The 22,342-nt window shown below is 32.2% G+C and overlaps 2 protein-coding genes across 2 annotated transcripts; both read left to right on the top strand.

Annotated features, from left to right (window-relative positions):
• The first annotated feature begins 2,826 nt into the window (after window positions 1–2,826).
• On the top strand, window positions 2,827–4,631 carry LOC137810309 (chalcone synthase 17). The gene is made up of 2 exons (XM_068611503.2): window positions 2,827–3,333; window positions 3,437–4,631. The coding sequence occupies exons 1-2, from the start codon at window positions 3,156–3,158 to the stop codon at window positions 4,426–4,428; spliced, it is 1,170 nt and encodes a 389-aa protein (XP_068467604.1). The 5' UTR covers window positions 2,827–3,155; the 3' UTR covers window positions 4,429–4,631.
• Window positions 4,632–8,868: 4,237 nt separating this feature from the next.
• On the top strand, window positions 8,869–22,010 carry LOC137810307 (protein EXPORTIN 1A). Its single transcript, XM_068611501.2, has 32 exons — window positions 8,869–9,148; window positions 9,601–9,717; window positions 10,802–10,894; window positions 11,013–11,084; window positions 11,299–11,406; window positions 11,479–11,561; window positions 12,162–12,300; window positions 12,376–12,444; window positions 12,523–12,597; window positions 12,736–12,798; window positions 12,888–12,932; window positions 13,204–13,311; window positions 13,492–13,590; window positions 14,428–14,622; window positions 14,751–14,810; window positions 14,954–15,064; window positions 16,494–16,591; window positions 16,677–16,785; window positions 17,441–17,506; window positions 17,599–17,697; window positions 17,791–17,871; window positions 17,965–18,054; window positions 18,519–18,604; window positions 18,732–18,812; window positions 18,889–19,071; window positions 19,270–19,336; window positions 19,635–19,745; window positions 19,877–19,984; window positions 20,460–20,597; window positions 20,680–20,817; window positions 20,890–20,994; window positions 21,493–22,010. Exons 1-32 carry the CDS (start codon window positions 9,050–9,052, stop codon window positions 21,613–21,615), a joined length of 3,219 nt encoding a protein of 1,072 aa, XP_068467602.1. The 5' UTR covers window positions 8,869–9,049; the 3' UTR covers window positions 21,616–22,010.
• The last annotated feature ends 332 nt before the right edge of the window (window positions 22,011–22,342 follow it).

Genomic DNA, 22,342 nt, shown 5'->3' with positions numbered 1-22,342 from the left:
TAAAATTGATCAATTAAATCTTGTTTATCTGAGTCATTAAACCCTATATTACATTCCAAAAAAAAAATCTTTAAATAGCAATAAATTTAAATACAAAAAATAATTAGTTATTGAAGCTGTAGTTACCAACTGTCGTTGTAAACTTATGTGTCATAAACTTGTGTGTCATATGTGTTGTAACAAAATTTAAATATAAAAAACTCAATAAAATATCATAATTTAAAATAACAAATTGTATATCAAGAAGTTCAAGAGTCAACTTAGTGTCATTCTAATTACTAATTAGGATGACAATGCAGGTTGACTCGCCTCGTATAGGCTTGTTCTGTGTTTGGTCCGCCCTATGCAAGGAATGCAGGTTTATTTCACTAGCCCGCCCCGCATAAGAGGTGTGCGGGTCAACCCGCATAAAAAAATATTTTTTTAAAAATTATTAATTATAAAAATAATTATTTCTTCTGCTGAAAAATTAAAAATTTATTTTATATTTCAATTCATTCAATTAAGATAAAAATATGAATTCAAGTATGAGAATTGTTAGAAGGCTTGATTAAAAATAATTATTTTTTTGCGTCCATTTTTCCTCTATATGTATGTAAATGTATCAGAGTATCTTATCAAATTTTGCTACAAAATATTTTAATGAAGATGACTAATTTTTTTAATATCTTATTGAAATATCTTCTTTATATTATTTTTATTAACAAATTTTAAATAAGACTTTACCTAAAACCAAGTCTATTGTCACTCTTAATACTAACTCTTTTAGATGATTAAAAAAAACATTTTATTTTTAGTACATTAAATTCAATTATCTTAAAATAAAATAAAATAAATGTTACACTACAATAATAATAATAAAAAAAAAAGATTCAAATAATAATTGAAAATTTAAAAATAAAATATGTTGAATTATTTTTGGATTTACTCATGGACTGGAGTTGGTGGGTAACTCCTGTCTTCATTACCCACGAACACACTACATACGAATTTTGTTTTGTGGTATTCCATAGGTCATGTTGACTTACCTACGAATTTTGATTGTTACCTATGGAATTCTTCGATAGATAAATTGATTTTTTTCTTGTAGTGGGACTTTCTCATCTTATTCTTCTTCTTTTTCTTTTCATTATTATATTTCTTTTTTAATTTTATATTAGTAACAAATCAAAATTAATGATTTACAAGTCTTGAGAATGAAACAAATGACGTAATTGCTTTAATATAATTATGTTCATTGTGTTATAAATTTGAATTTGTGTAATATATTTTGTACTATAACTTAATTATTAAAATTGTATGTTGTATGTTGAAACTCATAGTTGATGAGAGAAAATATTTTTATCTTATTTTTTTTAGTGATATTTGACATTTAAAATATACGAATACACATATAATAATATACATACAATAATAAAAATAAAAAATGTGGACACACATTCATATTCATAAGCTGGAGATGATATACTTTCTTCAAAGCCACCTAAGAAAGAAGTAGGGGTGAGAGAGCCAACGTGCCATTCCACTTGCCAATCACCTAAGACTCGTTTTAGATAAAATGATGGAACAAAATGGCAGTGTATGTGGAGTTCATGCAATGATAGACCAAGGATTTTTGGAAGGTTTTTGGGCAAGCTGTTGTGATGTACGATGCAAATGTAAGATCAACATTGATGTGGGAAGGGGACTTAGGTCCCTACATTTTCTTCCTTTGTGTTCGGTAACCAAGTTGTGGATGAAAACTTTGGTTCCGCTAGATATTATGCAGCTTTATGTCACTCTTTGTAGTTGCTATTCTTATTTTTTCTTTAGACTTGTTGATGGTATTTGTATAAGAGTTGGAATACCCTGAAGTATCATTAATTTACTTAATTCTTTGCTGATAAAAAAAAATACAAATTACAATTAACTTTTTATTATTATCTTTTTATTATTATTATTGGACAAATGTGGAATTCTAAACCACTACAATATTTAACTCCGGCACTTTAGTTATATCAACCCATGATAAATAAGTCATGATTAAATTACTTCTCACAGGTATCGTTTTTATTTAGGATGGTAATATATTAAAACTCTCAATAGTAAAAACATACCCTTCACCTTTTAATAAATTAATATATATATATATATTAATTTAAAAATATTATTATATTATGATAAACAATGTCAAAAGTGTTTTTTACTCTTCATATTTCAACAAAACTTTTCTCTTTTATTTATTCAGATAAAAAGGAGATACTCTTATAGTTCAGTAACATCAACAAACATATACCGAAAATGTTATCTAAAAACTTGTTATTGTATAAATAAAGGAGCATCAAGCAAACTAAAAATGCTTCTTTGGTTCAAAATGGGTAGGTAGCTCTATTACCTTGACCGTTCAAGAATAAACTTCTCTCGTTGAAATTTAATTAAAATATTCAGTGCCCACATTTTTTTTTGGCTTAATAGAACTCAATTATGCTTGACCTTGACCAACCATGTAACCAAGTAGAAAATATACAATAAAATATATGAAAGAGGTAGTGTTGTGCAATTCAAAAACCTGACGTGGCGCAAATCTGCCCGTAGAATTTACTTTCATTTGATTGTGGCCGTCGATGTTATTTAACAGTCCACCTACCAATACAAGTGGTAGACAATCTTGCTGCGCTACCAAGCTTGACTCAAATTAAAAGTTAAAAACACACAAAAAGTTGGACGCACTGTGATTAAATATTTTCATAGGGTAGAGATGCATAAAATATCACCAATTATTGGTTACTAAATTTAACAGTGAATGAATGAATGAGTTATATGTGGATGGAGATGGTCTTCAAAAATATGCCACCAAACTCCTACCTCACGAACTAGGAAGCAGACATGGTAGGCAGTGCAAAAAATATATGTTTTCAACGTAAGAAGGCTTTGGTGTTGCACGTGATACTCACCTACCCTACTTCCTATCCACCCTTGCATACATATAAAATGCTAACTCCTCCAACATCTTCAAACACACAACTTCAGCAACCAAACCAACAACCCTCTCTACCACTCAAGTGCTGTGAACTTGGTCACTTCTTTCATCTTTTAACCAAATCGCAGTGCTTGATTCGGTGTTCTAAACCATCGTCAAAATCACCACTTCATTGGTTCTATTCAAGAAAACTAAGATGGTGAGTGTATCCGAGATCCGCCAGGCTCAAAGGGCAGAAGGCCCAGCAACCATCCTTGCCATAGGAACTGCAACCCCATCAAACTGTGTTGATCAAAGCACATATCCTGATTACTACTTCAGAATCACAAACAGTGAGCACATGACCGACCTCAAAGAGAAGTTCCAGCGCATGTGTAAGTCCTCTCATCTTCTCATATCTACCAAAATCCTAAATTTAACAAGTTTATGATGTTCAATGAAGATGATTAACATTCATATTGGTTTAAAATATTTCAGGTGACAAGTCGATGATAAAGAAGAGATATATGCACCTGGACGAGGAGATACTGAAGGAGAATCCTAACATGTGTGCTTACATGGCACCTTCTTTGGATGCGAGGCAAGACATAGTGGTGGTAGAGGTACCAAAGCTAGGGAAAGAGGCTGCAGTGAAGGCCATAAAGGAGTGGGGGCAGCCAAAGTCAAAGATTACACACTTGATATTTTGCACCACCAGTGGCGTGGACATGCCCGGTGCTGATTACCAACTCACCAAACTCTTGGGACTTCGGCCCTATGTGAAGAGATACATGATGTACCAACAAGGGTGCTTTGCAGGAGGCACGGTTCTTCGATTGGCCAAGGATTTGGCTGAGAACAACAAGGGTGCCCGTGTGCTTGTGGTGTGTTCTGAGATAACTGCGGTGACCTTCCGTGGGCCAAGTGACACCCACCTAGACAGTCTTGTGGGACAGGCATTGTTTGGAGATGGAGCAGCTGCAGTGATTGTTGGTTCTGACCCAATTCCACAGATTGAGAAGCCTTTGTTTGAGCTGGTTTGGACTGCACAGACCATTGCTCCAGACAGTGATGGTGCTATTGATGGTCACCTTCGTGAAGTTGGACTCACGTTTCACCTCCTTAAGGATGTTCCTGGGATTGTCTCAAAGAACATTGGAAAGGCACTTTTTGAGGCCTTCAACCCATTGAACATCTCTGATTACAACTCCATCTTCTGGATTGCACACCCTGGTGGACCTGCAATTCTGGACCAAGTTGAGCAAAAGTTGGGTTTGAAACCTGAAAAGATGAAGGCCACTAGGGATGTGCTTAGCAATTATGGGAACATGTCAAGTGCATGTGTGCTATTCATCTTGGATGAGATGAGGAGGAAATCAGTTGAAAATGGACTTAAAACGACAGGTGAAGGACTTGAATGGGGTGTTTTGTTTGGGTTTGGACCTGGACTTACCATTGAGACCGTTGTTCTCCACAGTGTCGCAGTATAACACTCACACCATGCCCTACCCTATTCGCCATTAAGGCTATTTGGCCCCTACCCGATTTTATTTTTAACCTTCTTTTATCAAATTAATAATTGTATTTCTAAATTTTAATATTTAAGATGGGATGCATATATTATCGTTGTAATCATTGTAATCATTTTGATTATAACTCGAGATTATACTATCTCTTTTTTTTTATTATTTAACATTGACTCTTTGCATTCTTTTTTTTTTTATTTGGTAGTTTTATGAATATATTTTGGGTAATTTTCTAATATTTTTAGCAGATAAGTAACAACTATACAAATCAAACAACAATTGAAGAGAATATAATTATAAGATGTAAAGAAGAAATTGTGTGTTTGAAATAAATGTTGAAGCTTATGATTATAAGATATAAAGAACAGAGTGTGTGTTTGAATTAAATGTTGAAGGTGTTGAAGAGTAACCATGGGAAGAAACAAGGTTGTTTTCTTAATCTATTTTCTACTACTAAGGTTGTTTACAAATTAGTTGAGTTTGAAGTAATATGTGGATATTTTATGGACATGATTTGTTATATGAACTTGGTGCTTGAGTGTCCTTCACAGTGTATAAAAACAAAGACACTTAATGTAATAAATAACCACTCTTGTTTGTGAAATTATTGCTTATTCGGTTGGTAGAGTTTGTGGTTGAAGAATGTGACATACTTTTATATTGTTTTATACAACTTGAACAACTTTAATATTTTTTTAAAATATTTGTATGCACTTTTGGTTTTGCTGCATAATCCCTTATGGGAGATATAATAGTGTTTGATCTGTATTTCACTTATGAGAAATCTTGACTCATAACACTTTCCTTCTATCTTTGTTTGTGATAAATATTTTGTAATGCATATAAAACTAAATTATAATTAAAATGAATATATAAATAAATAATAAATTTAAATATTTTTATTTTAAATTTGTAATCAATAATTTAAACTATTATATAAACTAAGTTTTAATTATTGATAATTTATTAAAATTAAATTTAGGAACAAAGATAAAAATATAAATATTAAGTAATTTATTAAGAAGTGGACTTAAGTCTAATTCAACCTTATAAACCCGATTTATAATGTAAGGTTTGCACTCACTTATATACTATGAAATGTTTTAATATCTAATCGATAAAACTATATATTTATGGGTGATTCAATAGCGGTCTGATAACGGGTAGTCCAATACAGATAAGGTTTGCACTCACTTATATACTATAAAATGTCTTAATCTCTAGTCGATGAGACTATATATTTATGAATGGTCTAACCCGAGAGCGGGTGACCTAATAAACTCAATAAATTATCGTTAGGATAAGCTCAAAATGACTTTGATACCATGAACTTTAAACTTAACTCAACCTTATAAAACCAACTTATAAGGTGAGGTTTGCACCCACTTATATATTATGAAATGTCTTAATCTTTGAGATCTCCAACATAATTAACTAAAAAATAAAAAATATTTTAATCATAAATATTCACTATTTAAAATAATATAGTAATTAACTTTCATCTTTATATATTTGATCATTAAGTCAATCTTTATATGATATAATGATTGATTGAATTCTTTTTTATATTATAGTTTTGGTCAATTAATTTCCATATAGTAGAAGTTAAATTGGTTTTGAAGTAGTAATTTAAATTGGTCTCTAATATTAATTGTCAAAGTTTTAATTACTTTTAAAACTAAATTCTAAATTAATTTTATGATTTTAGAAACTAACAATTTAAGTCACTGATAAATATATTGACATATTGTCACACAAGAAAAAAAAATAAGAATTTTTTTTATTAACTAAAATAATTTAAAAAAGTTATACTAAAGCCCCACACATATTTTTTATTTTATTAAATTACATTGAATTCCAAAGCTCCAAACATATTTCACTCTTTTAAGTCTATTGAAATGGAAAAATCCTAGACTCCCAATTATTATTGTCGTGGTTGGAAGATTTTGGGTGTAAACAGTGAGGAAAAAGTGTCATTGATTCTATTTGATGAAATTGTGATTTAGGAGTAATTTTGGTGATGAGGAGAGATAGGAAAAGAGAGAGCAGGGAGAATTCTCTGATTCCTCAAAGTTTAATTGCCTCATAGCAAAATTACAGCTTCCTCTTCCTCTATTCGTTTAAAATATGTTTCCTTCCTCATCTCTTCTGGGAAATGTAGTCAGCGACTTTATGCAGAAACTCCTTCCCAATGGAATTATTCTTTTCTTTCCTTTCCATAAATTGTGCATCCTATATTGTTATTATGAGTTACTTTGTTGATGTTACTATGTCATATGATGTTTTGTTTTGTAGAAGTTAAAGTGTTTTGATCTCAACTCTCTTGAGATAGTAATATTAGTTCATTGAATGTATTAAAATAAGTTTTAAAGTCCAGAGTTAAGAGAATGAGAACTCATTTTTTGAGTTACTCTTCTATTTTCTTCTAAAGTAAGAGTTTATCTCTATAACCTTGTTTCATTTTCATAAATTGTTTCAATATTTTGATCTCAAGTCCGTTAAGATAGTATTGGTATGGTCAATTATCGTATTCGAGGTATTGTGCACTCCATAATCTCACCTTACTTAAGAGTATACTTTTCTCCTTTAACCCATCGAGATAGAGTTGTGAGTTCCAAATTGAGGTTGAAAGATAAGTATTAACAGTTTAAGTTTTTCAGTCGAGAGTTGAGAGAATGAGAGTTCATTTTTTTAATTATTATTCAATTTCTTTGTAAAATGAGAGTTCGTCTTTGGAACCCCTTTTCATTTTTACTGAGAGCGTCAATATTCCGATCTCAAGTCGGTTAAAATAGTATCGTTAAGGTCAATTATCGTATATAAATATTGTAAACTCAATAGTCTCACATTATTTAAGAGTCAATAATAGTTTAAATATATTTTTCTCTTTTAACCTACAAAGAGAGGGTTACGAGGTCTAAATTAAACAATATCTAAGATGTGGTAATTAACTTTTAAAATGCTTATGTAAACAAATTTAATTGAAATCGAAAGATAAATATTATTTTGTTTCAAGAATCCGAACACAATTCCTATTTGTTACCTTATCATTAGGTAAGAGGTTGTAATTTGGTATGCAAAATTAAAAATAATTTGATAACTAGGATGTGGAACATCTTCAACTAGAAGTCTAAAACTTAAAAACTGGACCAAGTGCTATGGAATTTTTAGAAGCCCTTTATGTTTAAGCAATTCAGGTTTGTTTCACTGCTTCTGCCATTCTTTTCTTCTTCATGAATTGGTACAATCACTTAAATCCGTGAATTGAAATCACGAATTGAAGAATTAAGACATAGAAGTAACAACAATGTCTCACCATCCTTCAGAAGATATAGAAAGAAATCACAAGAAGATATAAAAAGAATTCACAAAAAGATATAGAAAGAAATCACAAGAAGTAGCAATCATATTTTTGTCTTTCTCTGTATATTCTTTTATTGGTTGTGTTATTAAAAAAAAAACTGACATCTTGGTTACGTGGCAGGAAAACAGAATTTATGTAAACTATGATTTATGACTCGTGGTTCTTAATTTATCTTTAATTTTAGGATTTTTAGACATTTATACACATAGATATATAAATTTAATATTAGGCTGATTCTACTTTTTATTACTATTAACGGAATATATCCATTATTAATTACTAATGAATGAAACCGTAATAAAATATTAATCATTAAGTATTAACAGAATATATAATAAAATATTTTTCTATCAACCATAAACCTAAAGAAGCAATATAATGATTACTTTTTAACATATAATAGTCAATCTGTTAGTTATGTAACTATGTAACAATTAATGACAAAAATTGGATTTTTTAATTAATTTTTATTATCATAAAAATTTACACATAATGTGTTTTTACTGGTTAAAATAATATCAATTAAGAATCAAGACAAGTTCTTTAAAATCGTGATACTAATCATAAAGATACTATAACTATAAAAAATTCAATAAAAATCATATTAAGTTATAAAAATAAAAATTCATTTAATATTTAATGATTTTTTTTTATTAATTTAATTAACATACATCCTTATCGTAAAACAAAATTAAACAAGTGTCTGACTTGATTTTCTAAGGAATGAGACCCTAATACAATATTTTTTTTTTATGAATTTACTTTAATCCCTGAATTTAATTAATTATTGTGATTTGAATATTTGAAATTTTTTTAAATTGTCATTTAGTTTTAATTTTTTTTAATTAAGAGGAATGAATAGTGTGTTTTATTTGTAGAAATTTTTGAAACTTTATTATTTTAAGAATAATATAAAACGATACTGTTTCGCGTTGTCTCAATCTGGGTGTTGGCAACAGGTGGCAACTAAATAACAGAAGAAGACGGAATAATAATAAATACTAATAATTATAACAATAAAAAAATTCCCCAAATTTCCAACTCTGCTTCAAATTCAAGCTGTCATGTGTGTTCTCTCACAATATATAACGTACCAAGTCCAAACGCCCTCTCCCTCCCTCCCTCTTTCTCCTTCCTCAAATCAAATCAATTCTTTCACAATATTTTCTCGCTTCGTGCATTCTCTTCTCTCTCAGATTCTAGGGTTTATCGTTCACTCCCATGGCCGCGGAGAAGCTCAGGGATTTGTCCCAACCTATTGACGTCTCTTTACTCGACGCCACCGTCGCCGCCTTCTATGGCACCGGATCCAAGGAACAGGTCACGCTTCTTCTCCCTTTCCGTCACGCTTTCGCTTTTCGTCTGCGTCTACACTATTCAACATTCTCCCTAATTTGCATCTTTCTTCTTCACTGTCACATTCTCTCTTCGTCTTCACTCACTGTTTCGCTTCTCCAAACCTCTACGCTTTCACTGTCTCTTCGCGTCTCCTAATGCGTGAGAACAGTGTTGCCGTACAGAACACACTTACGCGCTTAGGGTTTATGTGAAGCTTTACGGAGTCGTTGTTTTTAATCATTCACTGTTAAATTGTTTTCGCCTCTCGTAATTACTCTTTCTTGAGGCACTAACTTGGTTCACTAAGGTGGAGTTGGGAAATGAAACTCTCGGTAGTGTTGTCAATGTGGAAAACACACCGTTTTTTTTCTTCTGTTTTTTGTATATACTTCTTGTTTTGGATTTTTAAGTGACGATTCTTTATAACCATGCAGAGAACTGCTGCTGACCAGATTCTGCGCGACTTGCAAAATAATCCTGATATGTGGCTCCAAGTCATGCATATTTTACAGAACACTCAAAGTCTAAATACGAAGTTCTTTGCCCTGCAGGTTAGTTTGTTTGATGATCGATTGCGTGGGGTAAATACTTAATGTCGACTATTTTTCATTCGTAAGACTTAAAACCGTTTTTCCGTCCTAAATAGCGAATCATACTTTTAGATTATTATACAATTTCATGGAGTCAACAAAATTTTTCTACGATTAAAATCCAGGAGATAGTTCCTTAAGTTATACGCTAATGCCCAAATTGATATTCAGAACTAACTACATTTGTTTTTATAGAGGAATCTGGTCCATTGGCATACCTGATTAAATCATCTAGAATAAATGTTGCTTGACGAGTTCTTGAATTTAAGCACAATTCACTGTTAGAGTGCACAGACATGGCCATCGCATGCAAACAATGATGGTTACTTGTGAATAAAATATGAACGAATTTTTGAGATGCAGGGGACCGACTAATATTTAAGTTATTTGTATGCAACGAGAAACAAATGTTGAGAGTTTTTACGACTTCACCCTGTTGAGAATTAAGACTTGTTAAATATTTTTTTAATGAAAATAGGTACGCAAACGAATCACTGTGTTGATTACAACCCAACTAGGTTGAGTTATGGACAGTCCCAGATAATGGAAGTTACAGGCAGGTTCAATGTTGTTCATTGAACTTAATATTTCATTAGCTTTCCTTTCATTTAAATTTGTAAACATTTTCAGAATATGACAACATGGAAGATAATGTTTTTTTGTATGGATCAAGGTTTATGCGCTAGATTGAGGCTTTATTCGTGACAATCGAAGTTGGAAGTATGCTTATTTTAAAGGATATAATTATTTGTTTCAGTTGTAGCTAATTAATATTTGAGTGGAAGTATTTGAAGCCAAAATTACTTTCCATAGGCCTAATTACTATATTTGCTGAAATCTTAACCCCCGTACAGTTTTGGTGTTATTTTGTTGATGGAATTATTGACTCTTCTACTTCTTGTGTATTATGTCTGTATGTTTACACTGTTTTTTGCCTTGACTTCTGCATTTAACTGGTTTATAGAGTTAAGTGTCCATGGAAGCAACATTATTGGGTATCAAACAAGTTATCCACTTTCTTACTATAATTCTATTGTATATACAGGTTCTAGAAGGTGTAATTAAATATAGATGGAATGCATTACCTGCTGAGCAGCGAGACGGAATGAAAAATTTCATCTCTGATGTTATTGTACAGGTATCAGCGACATCTGTAAAATGCAGAGACCATAGATAGTGACACTTGTTGTGTTGATTTGTATGCTTTAGAGTCTTTCTGCAACTTTTCTCTTCTTTACTGACCCTTTTCTGTTTAGCTATCTCGCAATGAAGTGTCATTTCGAACAGAGCGGTTATATGTCAACAAACTCGATATTATACTAGTTCAGGTATACTTCTGTTATTCTCATCCAGTTATAATGTGCACATTTTATTTTTCTATAAAATTTATACATTTTCCGTAGTTTTCCTCTGTTTTTCTAATGGATGTGTTGGTTTCTTTTACCTTTCACTTAATAATTCTGTTGCATTCCTTGATTACATTTTTTTTCTGTTTGATTAACTGCACATGACTTTTTGCTCAAATAAATCCTGCATGCACAGATTTTGAAGCATGAATGGCCAGTGAGATGGAGAAGCTTCATTCCTGACCTTGTTTCAGCAGCTAAAACAAGTGAAACAATTTGTCAGAATTGTATGGCAATATTGAAGGTATGTTCATCGTTTTTCCACCAAAAAATTGTTCCTTTTATCAATGAGTAACATTACAAAATGTTCTTTCAGCTCTTGAGTGAAGAGGTTTTTGATTTTTCAAGAGGAGAGATGACTCAGCAGAAGATAAAAGAGCTTAAACAATCATTAAATAGGTAATGTTGAATGACTTTGTTTATAGAAAATCTACAAGATGATGTTTTTTTTGGATTCTATTACATTTCTCTTTCTTTTACTTTGGTGATATGGCATATTTTCTGGTTCAAGGAAGGAAATACTAATATGGTAGGCCCTGACAAACAGAAGGTGATAATAAATTAATTAAAAGAGAGAATTCTAAATTGAAATCTCTAGAAAAGACAAAATAAACTCAAGTTTTCGTTCAAATGTGTAGAAAGATAAACTTATGTTACAGAATATATATATATATATATATATATATATATATATGTAGCTGAAGCTCTCATGATTATCAGTTATAATTGTCTTACAGTGACAGTTATAACTGACATACTGAGAGCTAAACTATGTATAAAGGAATTGCACAAATACCTTTATCAGGAAAGGTATATCTCTCTCTTACAGGGGAGGACATTCTCTCTTGTCTTAGTTTATAGTTGGAACCGATTTCTCAATTGTGTTTATTAATCATCTATTTTTTTACGCTCCTGATTTTCTGACTCTAGTTGTTCATTTTAGTTATTAAGGAGTGCAGTGCTTACATATTGCTAAGAATTGTACGTGACTGTTTGCAGTGAATTTCAGCTCATACATGAGTTGTGCTTATACGTGTTATCGGTGTCCCAAAGAACTGAACTAATACGTGCAACACTGTCTACATTGCATGCCTTCTTATCATGGATTCCTTTGGGCTATATATTTGAATCACCATTGGTAGGTGCAGTTTTCTGCTTAAGTAACACTGCAGTTGCGGAATTCTGAAATCTTTTGGTTGTTTGTTCATTACAGCTCGAGACACTGCTAAATTTTTTCCCAGTTCCTGCATATCAGAACCTGACATTGCAATGTTTAACTGAGGTATGCTCCATCCTCTATGTGCTTATGATTTTACCTGAAACTTTCAAGATGAATAGCATTATATTTTAATGTTCACAGGTTGCAGTCCTTCAATTTCGGAATTACTATGATGCTCATATTAAGATGTATAACATATTCATGGTTCAGTTGCAGGTGTGTTTTAATAATAACTTTCTGTTCCACATTGTATTTGCCTATTTTCTTCAATATATTCCTATATCTATTTTGTTCTACTTTGATTATATGATAATTTCTTTGGTTGATTCTGGGATAGTGTTATGTCTAATGCAGAGCATACTTCCGCCCACTACTAATATACCTGAGGCATATGCACATGGTTCAAGTGAGGAACAAGTAAGTCTATGTAATTTGGCTATAAGCTAGCCTGATTTACTACTAAATTACCTGTGAAGTATCTATCTGACTGTTTTCCCCCTGTTTAGGCATTTATACAAAACGTGGCACTGTTCTTCACATCATTTTTCAAGGCAGGTTTATTTTTTCAGTTTTATGTTATCTGTGATTACAAGGAAGGTTGATATTTATGAAATGTAATGAGACCCGGTGAAAGAATGTACCATATCATGAACTGTTGCGCCTAAGTTTCCTTTGTTTTTCTTTTTGTATCTGTGCAGCAACTCTTCCGCTTATTTTCTCTTTTTCTGTATATTGCATGTATTGATTTTCTGTTTCTTTGTTGAGTGTTCAAGTCTTTATTAACAAGAATAGTTGTGTGGTGATACCCTTCTGCTTATGCAGGTTCATATTCGAATTCTGGAATCCACTAAAGAGAATATAACTGCTTTGCTATTAGGTCTTGAATATCTCATCAACATCTCATATGTGGATGATACTGAGGTTTTTAAGGTATGATGATGACATATATGTCTTCCCTTTGCATACTTATGTTGTGATTGCTCAAACTTGTTTTTCATTCTCAAGTTTTCCTGATAGACCTCTTTTTCTCCCCACCCCTGGAAGTGTCCCAACTTAGTGTTCTGAAATGTACAAGAATTTTATGTGTACTTGTTTTCTGGAAAATATCAGGTCTGTCTGGACTACTGGAATGTCTTGGTTGCAGAACTGTTTGAGCCACACCGCTTGGAGAACCCAGCAGCAGCAGCAGCCAGCATGATGGGACTTCAGGTGCTGTCTCTTTTTATGGTTCCTCATACCTTGATCTTGATTAGTAAAATAGGTTCCTGTCGTTTTTATGTGTTTGATATAGTTTTATGTGTTGAACATTAAGAATTGATATTGGTATTATTAGCTGTAACGTTGTTTGTTGTGTCTGGTACTTATTTTGGACGTTGTTCACTACATTAATATCTTCCATTCCTTGTTTCTTTACTTATATCTTTTTAAAGAGGATTATTTTATCGTTCTTTACCCATAATTTTCTTCTTAGTCTTGATCATTTCCCCTACTAAAGCAATTGAGAACCATTTATATTTTTTGTACTATTCCTTTTGTGAATGCTATCTTCCCAAGAAATCTCTCTCTCTCTCTCTCTCTCTCTCTATATATATATATATACTTGTTAATGAACTAATGAAGTACGATGCTGTAATTGGAATCTAATGAATAAAATGAAATCTGGTAAACGTAGGTGTAATAAATAACTATGGAAAATTTTCGTACTTTACTTCATCGTCTTTCATCAGTTTTTTTTTTTGTTTTTTTGTTTTTTTTTTCTGGTGCACTGACATAGGGTATTCCTATTACAGTCTGTTTTCTGAGATCTAAGATATTTATTTATAAGATATAGTTTGGATCAGTTGGTTTAAACCCAAAAATCATTATTTTGGAATATACATTGTCTGAATGATTTTCAATTAATAATATTATGTTGTCAATTTTTGCACCATTTTCAAATGTGTATTTTTGTTCCGCTTTAAATTTCCATTTGCCTCTCGTGATCCTTCTAATCATCTTTCCAAGAATGGTTAAGGTGATGATTATATTTTTCTCAATGGCAAGCAGGTGCCTGGTATGGTTGACGGCATTGGTTCACAACTTCTTCAGCGTCGGCAACTTTATGCTGGTCCCATGTCAAAGTTGAGAATGCTTATGATCAGTCGAATGGCAAAACCGGAGGAGGTTCTCATAGTTGAAGATGAAAATGGAAATCTAGTGCGTGAAACAATGAAAGACAATGCTGTTCTTGTCCAATACAAGGTAAAAATATTGAAAATGTTTGAAACCGTTTTCCTCTGAAGATTGTACTTTATTGGATGATTAAAGAATAAATTTGAGAGATTTCTGTCATCAGATTCTGATTAGTCAAAGTTTGATCAATTATACAGATCATGAGGGAGACTCTTATTTACTTGTCACATCTTGACCATGATGATACTGAAAAGCAGGTATGTGAAATAGAAATCAATCTTTTGTTTTGGAGGGAGATAAAATTTTCATATACTGACTTGCAATTAAGAAACTGACGCATTTTTGTCCCTATATAAATATCTGAACTTGAAGCAGTGAACTTTTATATTGTAATGTGCAGATGCTGAGAAAGTTAAGCAAACAACTTAGTGGTGAGGACTGGACGTGGAACAATTTGAACACACTGTGCTGGGCGATAGGATCTATATCTGGTTCCATGTTGGAAGAGCAGGTATTGTGTATTGTGAACAACCCTATATCCATTATTGTTGCTAAAACGTAATCCTACTAAGATTGGCTGAGGGTTGAAAATAGACAATAGAATCCAACTCATCAATTTTAGGGAATATAAAAGAACATAGGGCACAAAATGAGACAAGAAACGCTCTTCATTGAGAAGTAACAGAGACTTGGGACTGGGAGAAAGGGTTCTGGGTGAAATGCAATGCTGGAAGAGATGCAAGGCAGAGCCCAATGTCAATGTAGCCTCCCTAAATTTGTCCAGTGGAGTTCGCCCGGAAACTCTTGGGACTTGACTTGCATAATAGAAAAAGAAGATTATTAAGAAACTTATTAATGACATTGGCTTAACACGATAATATTAACACAACAATAATTCGAATAATGTAGTAAAATAGCAAATCACAATAATTAAAACTACAAAAGTGACTCAGTTATTTATAAATTCATAAAAACATAAGTTATTAAAGTTGAATCATTTTAAAAAGGAGTTAATTTCTTCAAATCATGTGAGTCATGATGGTAAATCATTGTCATAATAAGGTCCATTGGAGGCAAAAAATTCAGAGTTGATTTCAACTTGTTGACCTTCTTCTTCACTCGAGTTTATGAGTTTGACAAACATGGTAACAGGACTAGAGCCATATAAACCCATCTTCTCTTAGAATACATCCCAATTGTTGGTACATATCAACATCAATTTTGGCTTTGTAATGTAGAGTCTAAACTGCTATATCCTAAATATAAATATATTTGCATCCTCAATGTTGCTTAACTCTGTTCCTGTTTTTGAATTGATGCATGTATAACATAATTTTTTATACATATGAACATCAATTTTGGCTTTGTAATATGGAGCTAAACTGCTATATCCTAAATGTAAATATATTTGCATCCTCAATGTTGCTTTATTCTGTTTTTTTTTTTCTTGAATTGATGCATGTATAACATAATTTTCCTACTGACTATGTTAGTTGTATTCATGGTGTGAATAATTTGACTGAGAAATAATTCCTAAATTATTGTTTTTATTCTGATATGAAATTAGAAAATTATGTTTTTATTTGCATCCTCAATGTTGCTTAACTCTGTTCCTGTTTTTGAATTGATGCATGAAATTAGAAAATTACAGATATTGATATTTTTACAGTACAGTTGCAAACAGATCTGTCAGCTAACTAAAACTCAACTGAGTCCTAATAGCTGTATCTAGCTGATTAGGCTAGCAGCCAGCTGGATTTTCTAGTCTAGGAGAATTGGCTCCTGCGCAGGTACTCTGACCATTACAATGCGCAGGCCCAATGGGCTAGATTACATATGTATCCTAGCAAATATCTTAGTTTTTTTTCTTGTGGATTCTTTTATTTGTTGTGTTATTTCGAGAAAAGTAAATTAAAACTCACATCTCGGTTCTGTGGCAGGAAAACAGATTTTTGGTTATGGTCATACGTGATTTATTAAACCTATGTGAAATCACAAAAGGAAAGGAAAATAAAGCTGTTATTGCAAGTAATATAATGTAAGTGATCATTGTGTATTCATTTGCTCTTTGTTTTCAATGATGCATTTCCTTTGTTGAATAATGTGCATTCTTCTTCTGACAGGTATGTTGTGGGACAGTATCCACGATTTTTAAGAGCTCATTGGAAGTTTCTTAAAACTGTTGTGAATAAGTTGTTTGAGTTTATGCACGAGACACATCCTGGAGTTCAGGTTTTGATTTTCGTTTTTTTATGTTATTAGCATGATTTGTTTGGAATATATCTATGCTGTGTGTTTTTCTTTTGTTAGAAGCTTTGTTTATGACAAATGACTTAAAAGTTGAAATTTGTACAACATCAATTGATATATTGGAGTCTGGAGAAGAGAAATATTAAATCACACAGAACACAATAAAACAGAATTTGCTCTCCAGAGTCAGAAACCCCTATTACAATCATATTTAATAATTTAATATGATGCCCCTAAAATTGTATCATAAACTTTCAATACTACAGTTAGTAACCTATATAAACTATCCAAGAATAAATTATATGTTTTCTTAAAAGATCAGTATTAGATTCTTTAGTTTTAATATTCCACTTTAGTTCCTATGCTCTTTTTTCTTTTAAAATTTGATTATAGTAGTGGTGTATTTAACCCAATGTGTGATTTGATTTCTGATCCTTATATGCCTTGTTTAGTGTGTTGCCCTTCATCCAGCTTATTTTATTTTTATTTTTAACTAGTAGTTTATTCCAATTTTGAGTACTAAAATTTAAATACTGTGGCATTCTTCAATGATCAAGACATTTTTTTTACTTGTAGAATATTTTTGCTGTTCAGAATTCATTTTTGCATAATTTTGTTCATGTTTAACTTATTTTAGGATATGGCCTGCGATACATTTTTGAAGATAGTTCAGAAGTGCAAGCGTAAATTTGTAATCACTCAGGTAACATTTCATTCCTTTTACACCCTCCCATGAGCAAGTATATTCCGTTTCCATATGCATATTAATGATCATCATGTTCATTATTATGTCAGGTTGGAGAAAATGGGTCATTTGTTTCCGAGCTTCTTACTACACTTCCAAATACAATTGCAGATCTTGAACCTCATCAAATACACTCGTTCTATGAATCTGTATCCATTTTTCTCTTAAGTTGATCGATAGTCTTTAAGTTATATGCTTATATTTGTGTGTGCATATTTTTAAGTGATATTATAATATTGTAGGTTGGCTACATGATTCAAGCAGAGTCTGATGTCCAGAAGAGAGATGAATATCTTCAAAAGTTGATGGTGCTGCCGAATCAGGTTATCTGTTTGATTATGATGCCACATTATTTCCTTTATTGATTTAATGTTATTTACATGCATGAATTATCATCCTACTCCATTCTTCTGCAGAGATGGATGGAAATTATTGGGAAGGCACATCAAAATGTTGATTTTCTGAAGGATCAAGATGTGATTCGAAATGTTCTTAATATATTACAGGTATAACTTTATAGTAAACTTTGTGATTCTACTGTATATTTTTTAGAATTCCACTTTGCATGCTTGGAAGGCTTTTGAAGTGGAAATATTAAGTTTCTACCTAGCATTGATATGAAATTGTTAGACACATATCTATTATTTTGAAAGTATTAGTTGTATGGTGGATACACTCTCTAACATGCATGTCCCTGCATGAAAGCATAAGCCTTTTGGTCTTATTATTTAAGCATGGACAATGCACTACCTTTTGTTGAAATTCAATTTTTGACCCCTTGGTAATGTAATGTAGGCTTCCTTCCAATATCGTATCATGAACCAATTATTCCAAATGGCTCAACCTGTATGGAAAAAACACTTGCATAGTTATGTGACATTAGCTAACCATTAATATCTCTGTCAAGTCCATGGTCTGTAGCTTTTGTTTGGTTTTTCCCCTCGTGATTTAAGTCTCTTCTATGTTGCAGACAAATACAAGTGTTGCATCTTCTCTAGGAACATATTTCCTGCCACAGATCACATTGATCTTTTTGGACGTGTTGAACGTGTACCGGTATATTCTGTTGACTGAAATGTCTTTATATTATTTTGACATGGATTCTTGTTTTTTGCAACAAATATATAGATTATATTCTTTTACCCTCCCATTAATATTGAATAATATGTTTTATGTGTAACAGAATGTATAGTGAGCTTATATCGAAAAGTATTACTGAGGGTGGACCTTTTGCTTCTAGAACATCCTATGTGAAACTTCTACGGTGGGTTTGATTGATATTCAATTGATTTGTACTAACTAGATTACTGTTAACCTTGATAGTGTTGTTATTGATGCAGTTCGGTTAAGAGAGAAACACTTAAATTGGTTGATACATTCTTGGACAAGGCTGAGGATCAACCACAAATTGCAAAACATTTTGTGCCACCAATGATGGATCCTGTTCTTGGAGATTATGCTAGGAATGTGCCTGATGCAAGAGAATCAGAGGTCTTGTCACTTTTTGCCACAATTGTAAATAAGTATGTCAATTTTCTCTCTTTTTCTGTTAATTAAATTATCGAGCATTAACACTCAAGTTTCTACATTTATATTCTTCTTTTAGTATCTAATGTCCATCCTCAGCCAAAATAAGCTTGTGGGAACAGAATGCTAAATGTTTGCTATTTTAATTACAAGAAGTATGTATTACTCAGATCTCTCTCTCATATACTCTGCAGATATAAAGCTGCAATGGTTGAAGATGTCCCACGCATATTTGAAGCTGTTTTCCAGTGCACACTGGAGGTAATTGTCTAGGTTATTTTGCTAGGATGTGAAGGTCATAGTTGATCATAATTCTCTTATATTGACTTCCAGCATGCCAACCCACATTTATATTACCTAGTTGAATGGCCTTTTTTCTGGTCCGTGGTTTTTGTTAATCTATGCTTAGATTTTCAGAACCTGGTTTGACATTGTTTATAAGTCCTGTTTTTTTATTCATTATCAGTTATATTCTATCAATTGTGATGGTGTATAATTATTGAATATCTGCACCTAGATATCAACTGATTTGTAATTATTCTTTTATTCTGTTACACAGATGATTACAAAGAATTTTGAAGACTACCCAGAGCATCGGCTAAACTTCTTCTCATTACTGCGTGCCATAGCTACTCATTGTTTCCCAGCTTTGATCTGCTTGTCTAGTCAGGTGGTGTTTCTTTCCTAATACTCTGCCTATGCTAAACAATTGTGTGGCAGTTTATTTGATTTTGTCTAAAGTTAACAGTGACTGTTCCAAATTTATTTTTGTAGTCTGATGTTGTTTTTAATATGTTACAGCAACTGAAGCTTGTTATGGATTCGATAATATGGGCATTTCGGCATACAGAAAGGAATATTGCTGAGACTGGGCTAAACCTCTTGTTTGAGATGCTGAAGAAGTTTCAGGTGTGGTCTTTGTATATTATTTAATCCATATCTCACTTCATTTCCATAGCTGTGAAACAATTTGTTTATACTTCAAATACATGTTTCTAATATAAACAATTTTGTTCTTATTTTTTTAAGTGCCTGTTTAATCAAATCCGCAGAATCCTATCTACTTTTAAAATAAGTGATTATTTTATAAAGTGCTTATTTCTAAAACACTTATTTTAAGCTAAACAAACTGGCCCAAATTCCTTAAAAAAACCTGAAATCTGCTTATGAAATAAACAAATTAGACATAAAGAAGTAGAAACTTACATATTTTATTAAAAAAAACTTTTCAAACAAACCGACCTTTTATTTTTTTTTTAGTTTTTCTTGTTTGTTATTGTCCATCACTTTCCTGTTCTGGATGATTCTGATCCTCCCTCAAGTTTTCCCTCATTTTTCTCTAAGAGCTTTTTATGTTTAATGTCTATTTGCATATATTAAACAGGTATCAGAGTTCTGTAATCAGTTTTATAGGACGTACTTTTTGACATTTGAGCAAGAGATATTTGCCGTCTTGACAGACACTTTTCATAAGCCTGGGTTCAAATTACATGTCTTGGTGCTTCAACATTTGTTCTGTCTGGTAAAGTTTTAAAATCGTACTTTGGTTTTTGTTTCATTAGTCAGTGAAAATTTGCTATAATGAAGAGTTTGGCATTTATCAGGCTGACTCTGGTTCCCTAACTGAGCCTCTTTGGGATGCTGCTACAAATCCTTATCCTTACCCAAGTAATGCAGCTTTTGTACGTGAGTTCACAATAAAACTTTTAAGCACTTCATTTCCGAACATGACTGCTTCAGAGGTAATTGAGGAGAAACGACTAATATTATAAATTCTTTGCCCGAATAGAAGACTAATTGTGAGAAATTTGCAGGTTACTCAATTTGTTAATGGACTTTTTGAGTCAACAAATGACCTTGCCATATTTAAAACTCACATTCGGGATTTTCTTGTACAGTCAAAAGAATTTTCAGCTCAGGTAATGCTTTTGTTTTACCTCATTTCACCAGCACCACAATTGGGAAGTTTGATCTTGTGCCAATAGAATATTGACTACTGCATCATTTTTTTTGTTAAACTAAGCTGGTACAAGTTATAGTTGTTTAAATTTCTGCAAGCTTTTGCGTTTTTTCTTTTTTGAATTTCATGAAATCAAACTTTTCACCTTTTAGAACCTTGTACCAGCTGAAAAAACCAGCTGAAAGAAACTATTTTGTTTAAGATAGTTATTCTCTTCTCATTAAATGCATCTGTTTGTTAAATGACCTAAAAAATTTCAGTCTTTTCCATACGTAACTTCATGATTCCGTAACATGCCTCCTGGTATTCTAATTTTGTGCTTCTATGTATTCATGGCTGGTTGTTATTTTGGTTTGCTTCACTTAGATCATTTGAGGTTACAAGTGTATCGTTAACTTAAGTTTTTAGTTTATTTGTGCAACTACCAAGGTTTGTTAATTGTCCCCCTCTACCGCAGGATAACAAAGATCTTTATGCTGAAGAGGCTGCAGCTCAGAGACAGAGGGAACGACAAAGAATGCTTTCTATTCCAGGACTTGTTGCCCCGAGCGAGTTGCAAGATGAAATGGTTGACTCGTAGTAGGTTATCTACAATACGGAAGTTAACACATCATACCAGGTATTCTGACTCGTGTCACAGGCGCCTTGATGCAATCAAATACCTGACTGTTTGAGAACACATGCAGCATTTTCCTCTTTAAAATCATTTTCGGAGTGATTCATGGTTTCAGAGGTTTGGGTGGTTGGCGATACTGCCCTGTGTATCGGCTGAGTGTTAGATTATGCAGTTGCTAATTTAGGATATGATAGTAATGCTTTGGGAGGGATTCACAGGATGGATGAGTCAATTTTAACCTCTCACGTTTTGTGCACATAAATCCTTGTGGTTGAATATTTTGTATTTTTTTCCACCTATTAGTTTTAGAGTAATTGATGTAACCATGATTGCATTAATATATGGTTTTCATGGTATTATTCTTATTCTTCTTCTTATTATTATTGTTGAAAGAAAAGTTGAGTTTACCTCCAATGTCTAGTCTTTGCTTGTATGCTGTTGAAAGTAGCGGGAAAAATCTAATGCTGGAATTGGAAGTTATGGTAGGGGGGGTCATTTTATCTACAGCCATTGTAACTTAGTACCACTCCTTCAGCACCACCACCAGTCAAATAATCAGATTTTACGGTTAGGTTTTTGTATACACTAACCATTGTTTTAAAAATTCATATTTTTTTATTTAATTGACAATCTAATATTTATTTTAAAGGTTCAAGATCTGAACTTAATTTAAAGAATTTTTTTGCTTTAA

Source organism: Phaseolus vulgaris, chromosome 2, assembly GCF_051622355.1.
Source record: "Phaseolus vulgaris cultivar YP4 chromosome 2, ASM5162235v1, whole genome shotgun sequence".
NCBI classification, from domain to species: domain Eukaryota; kingdom Viridiplantae; phylum Streptophyta; class Magnoliopsida; order Fabales; family Fabaceae; genus Phaseolus; species Phaseolus vulgaris.
The sequence above is the reverse complement of the archived record's forward strand: the minus strand, read 5'-3'. Positions and strand labels throughout refer to the sequence as shown.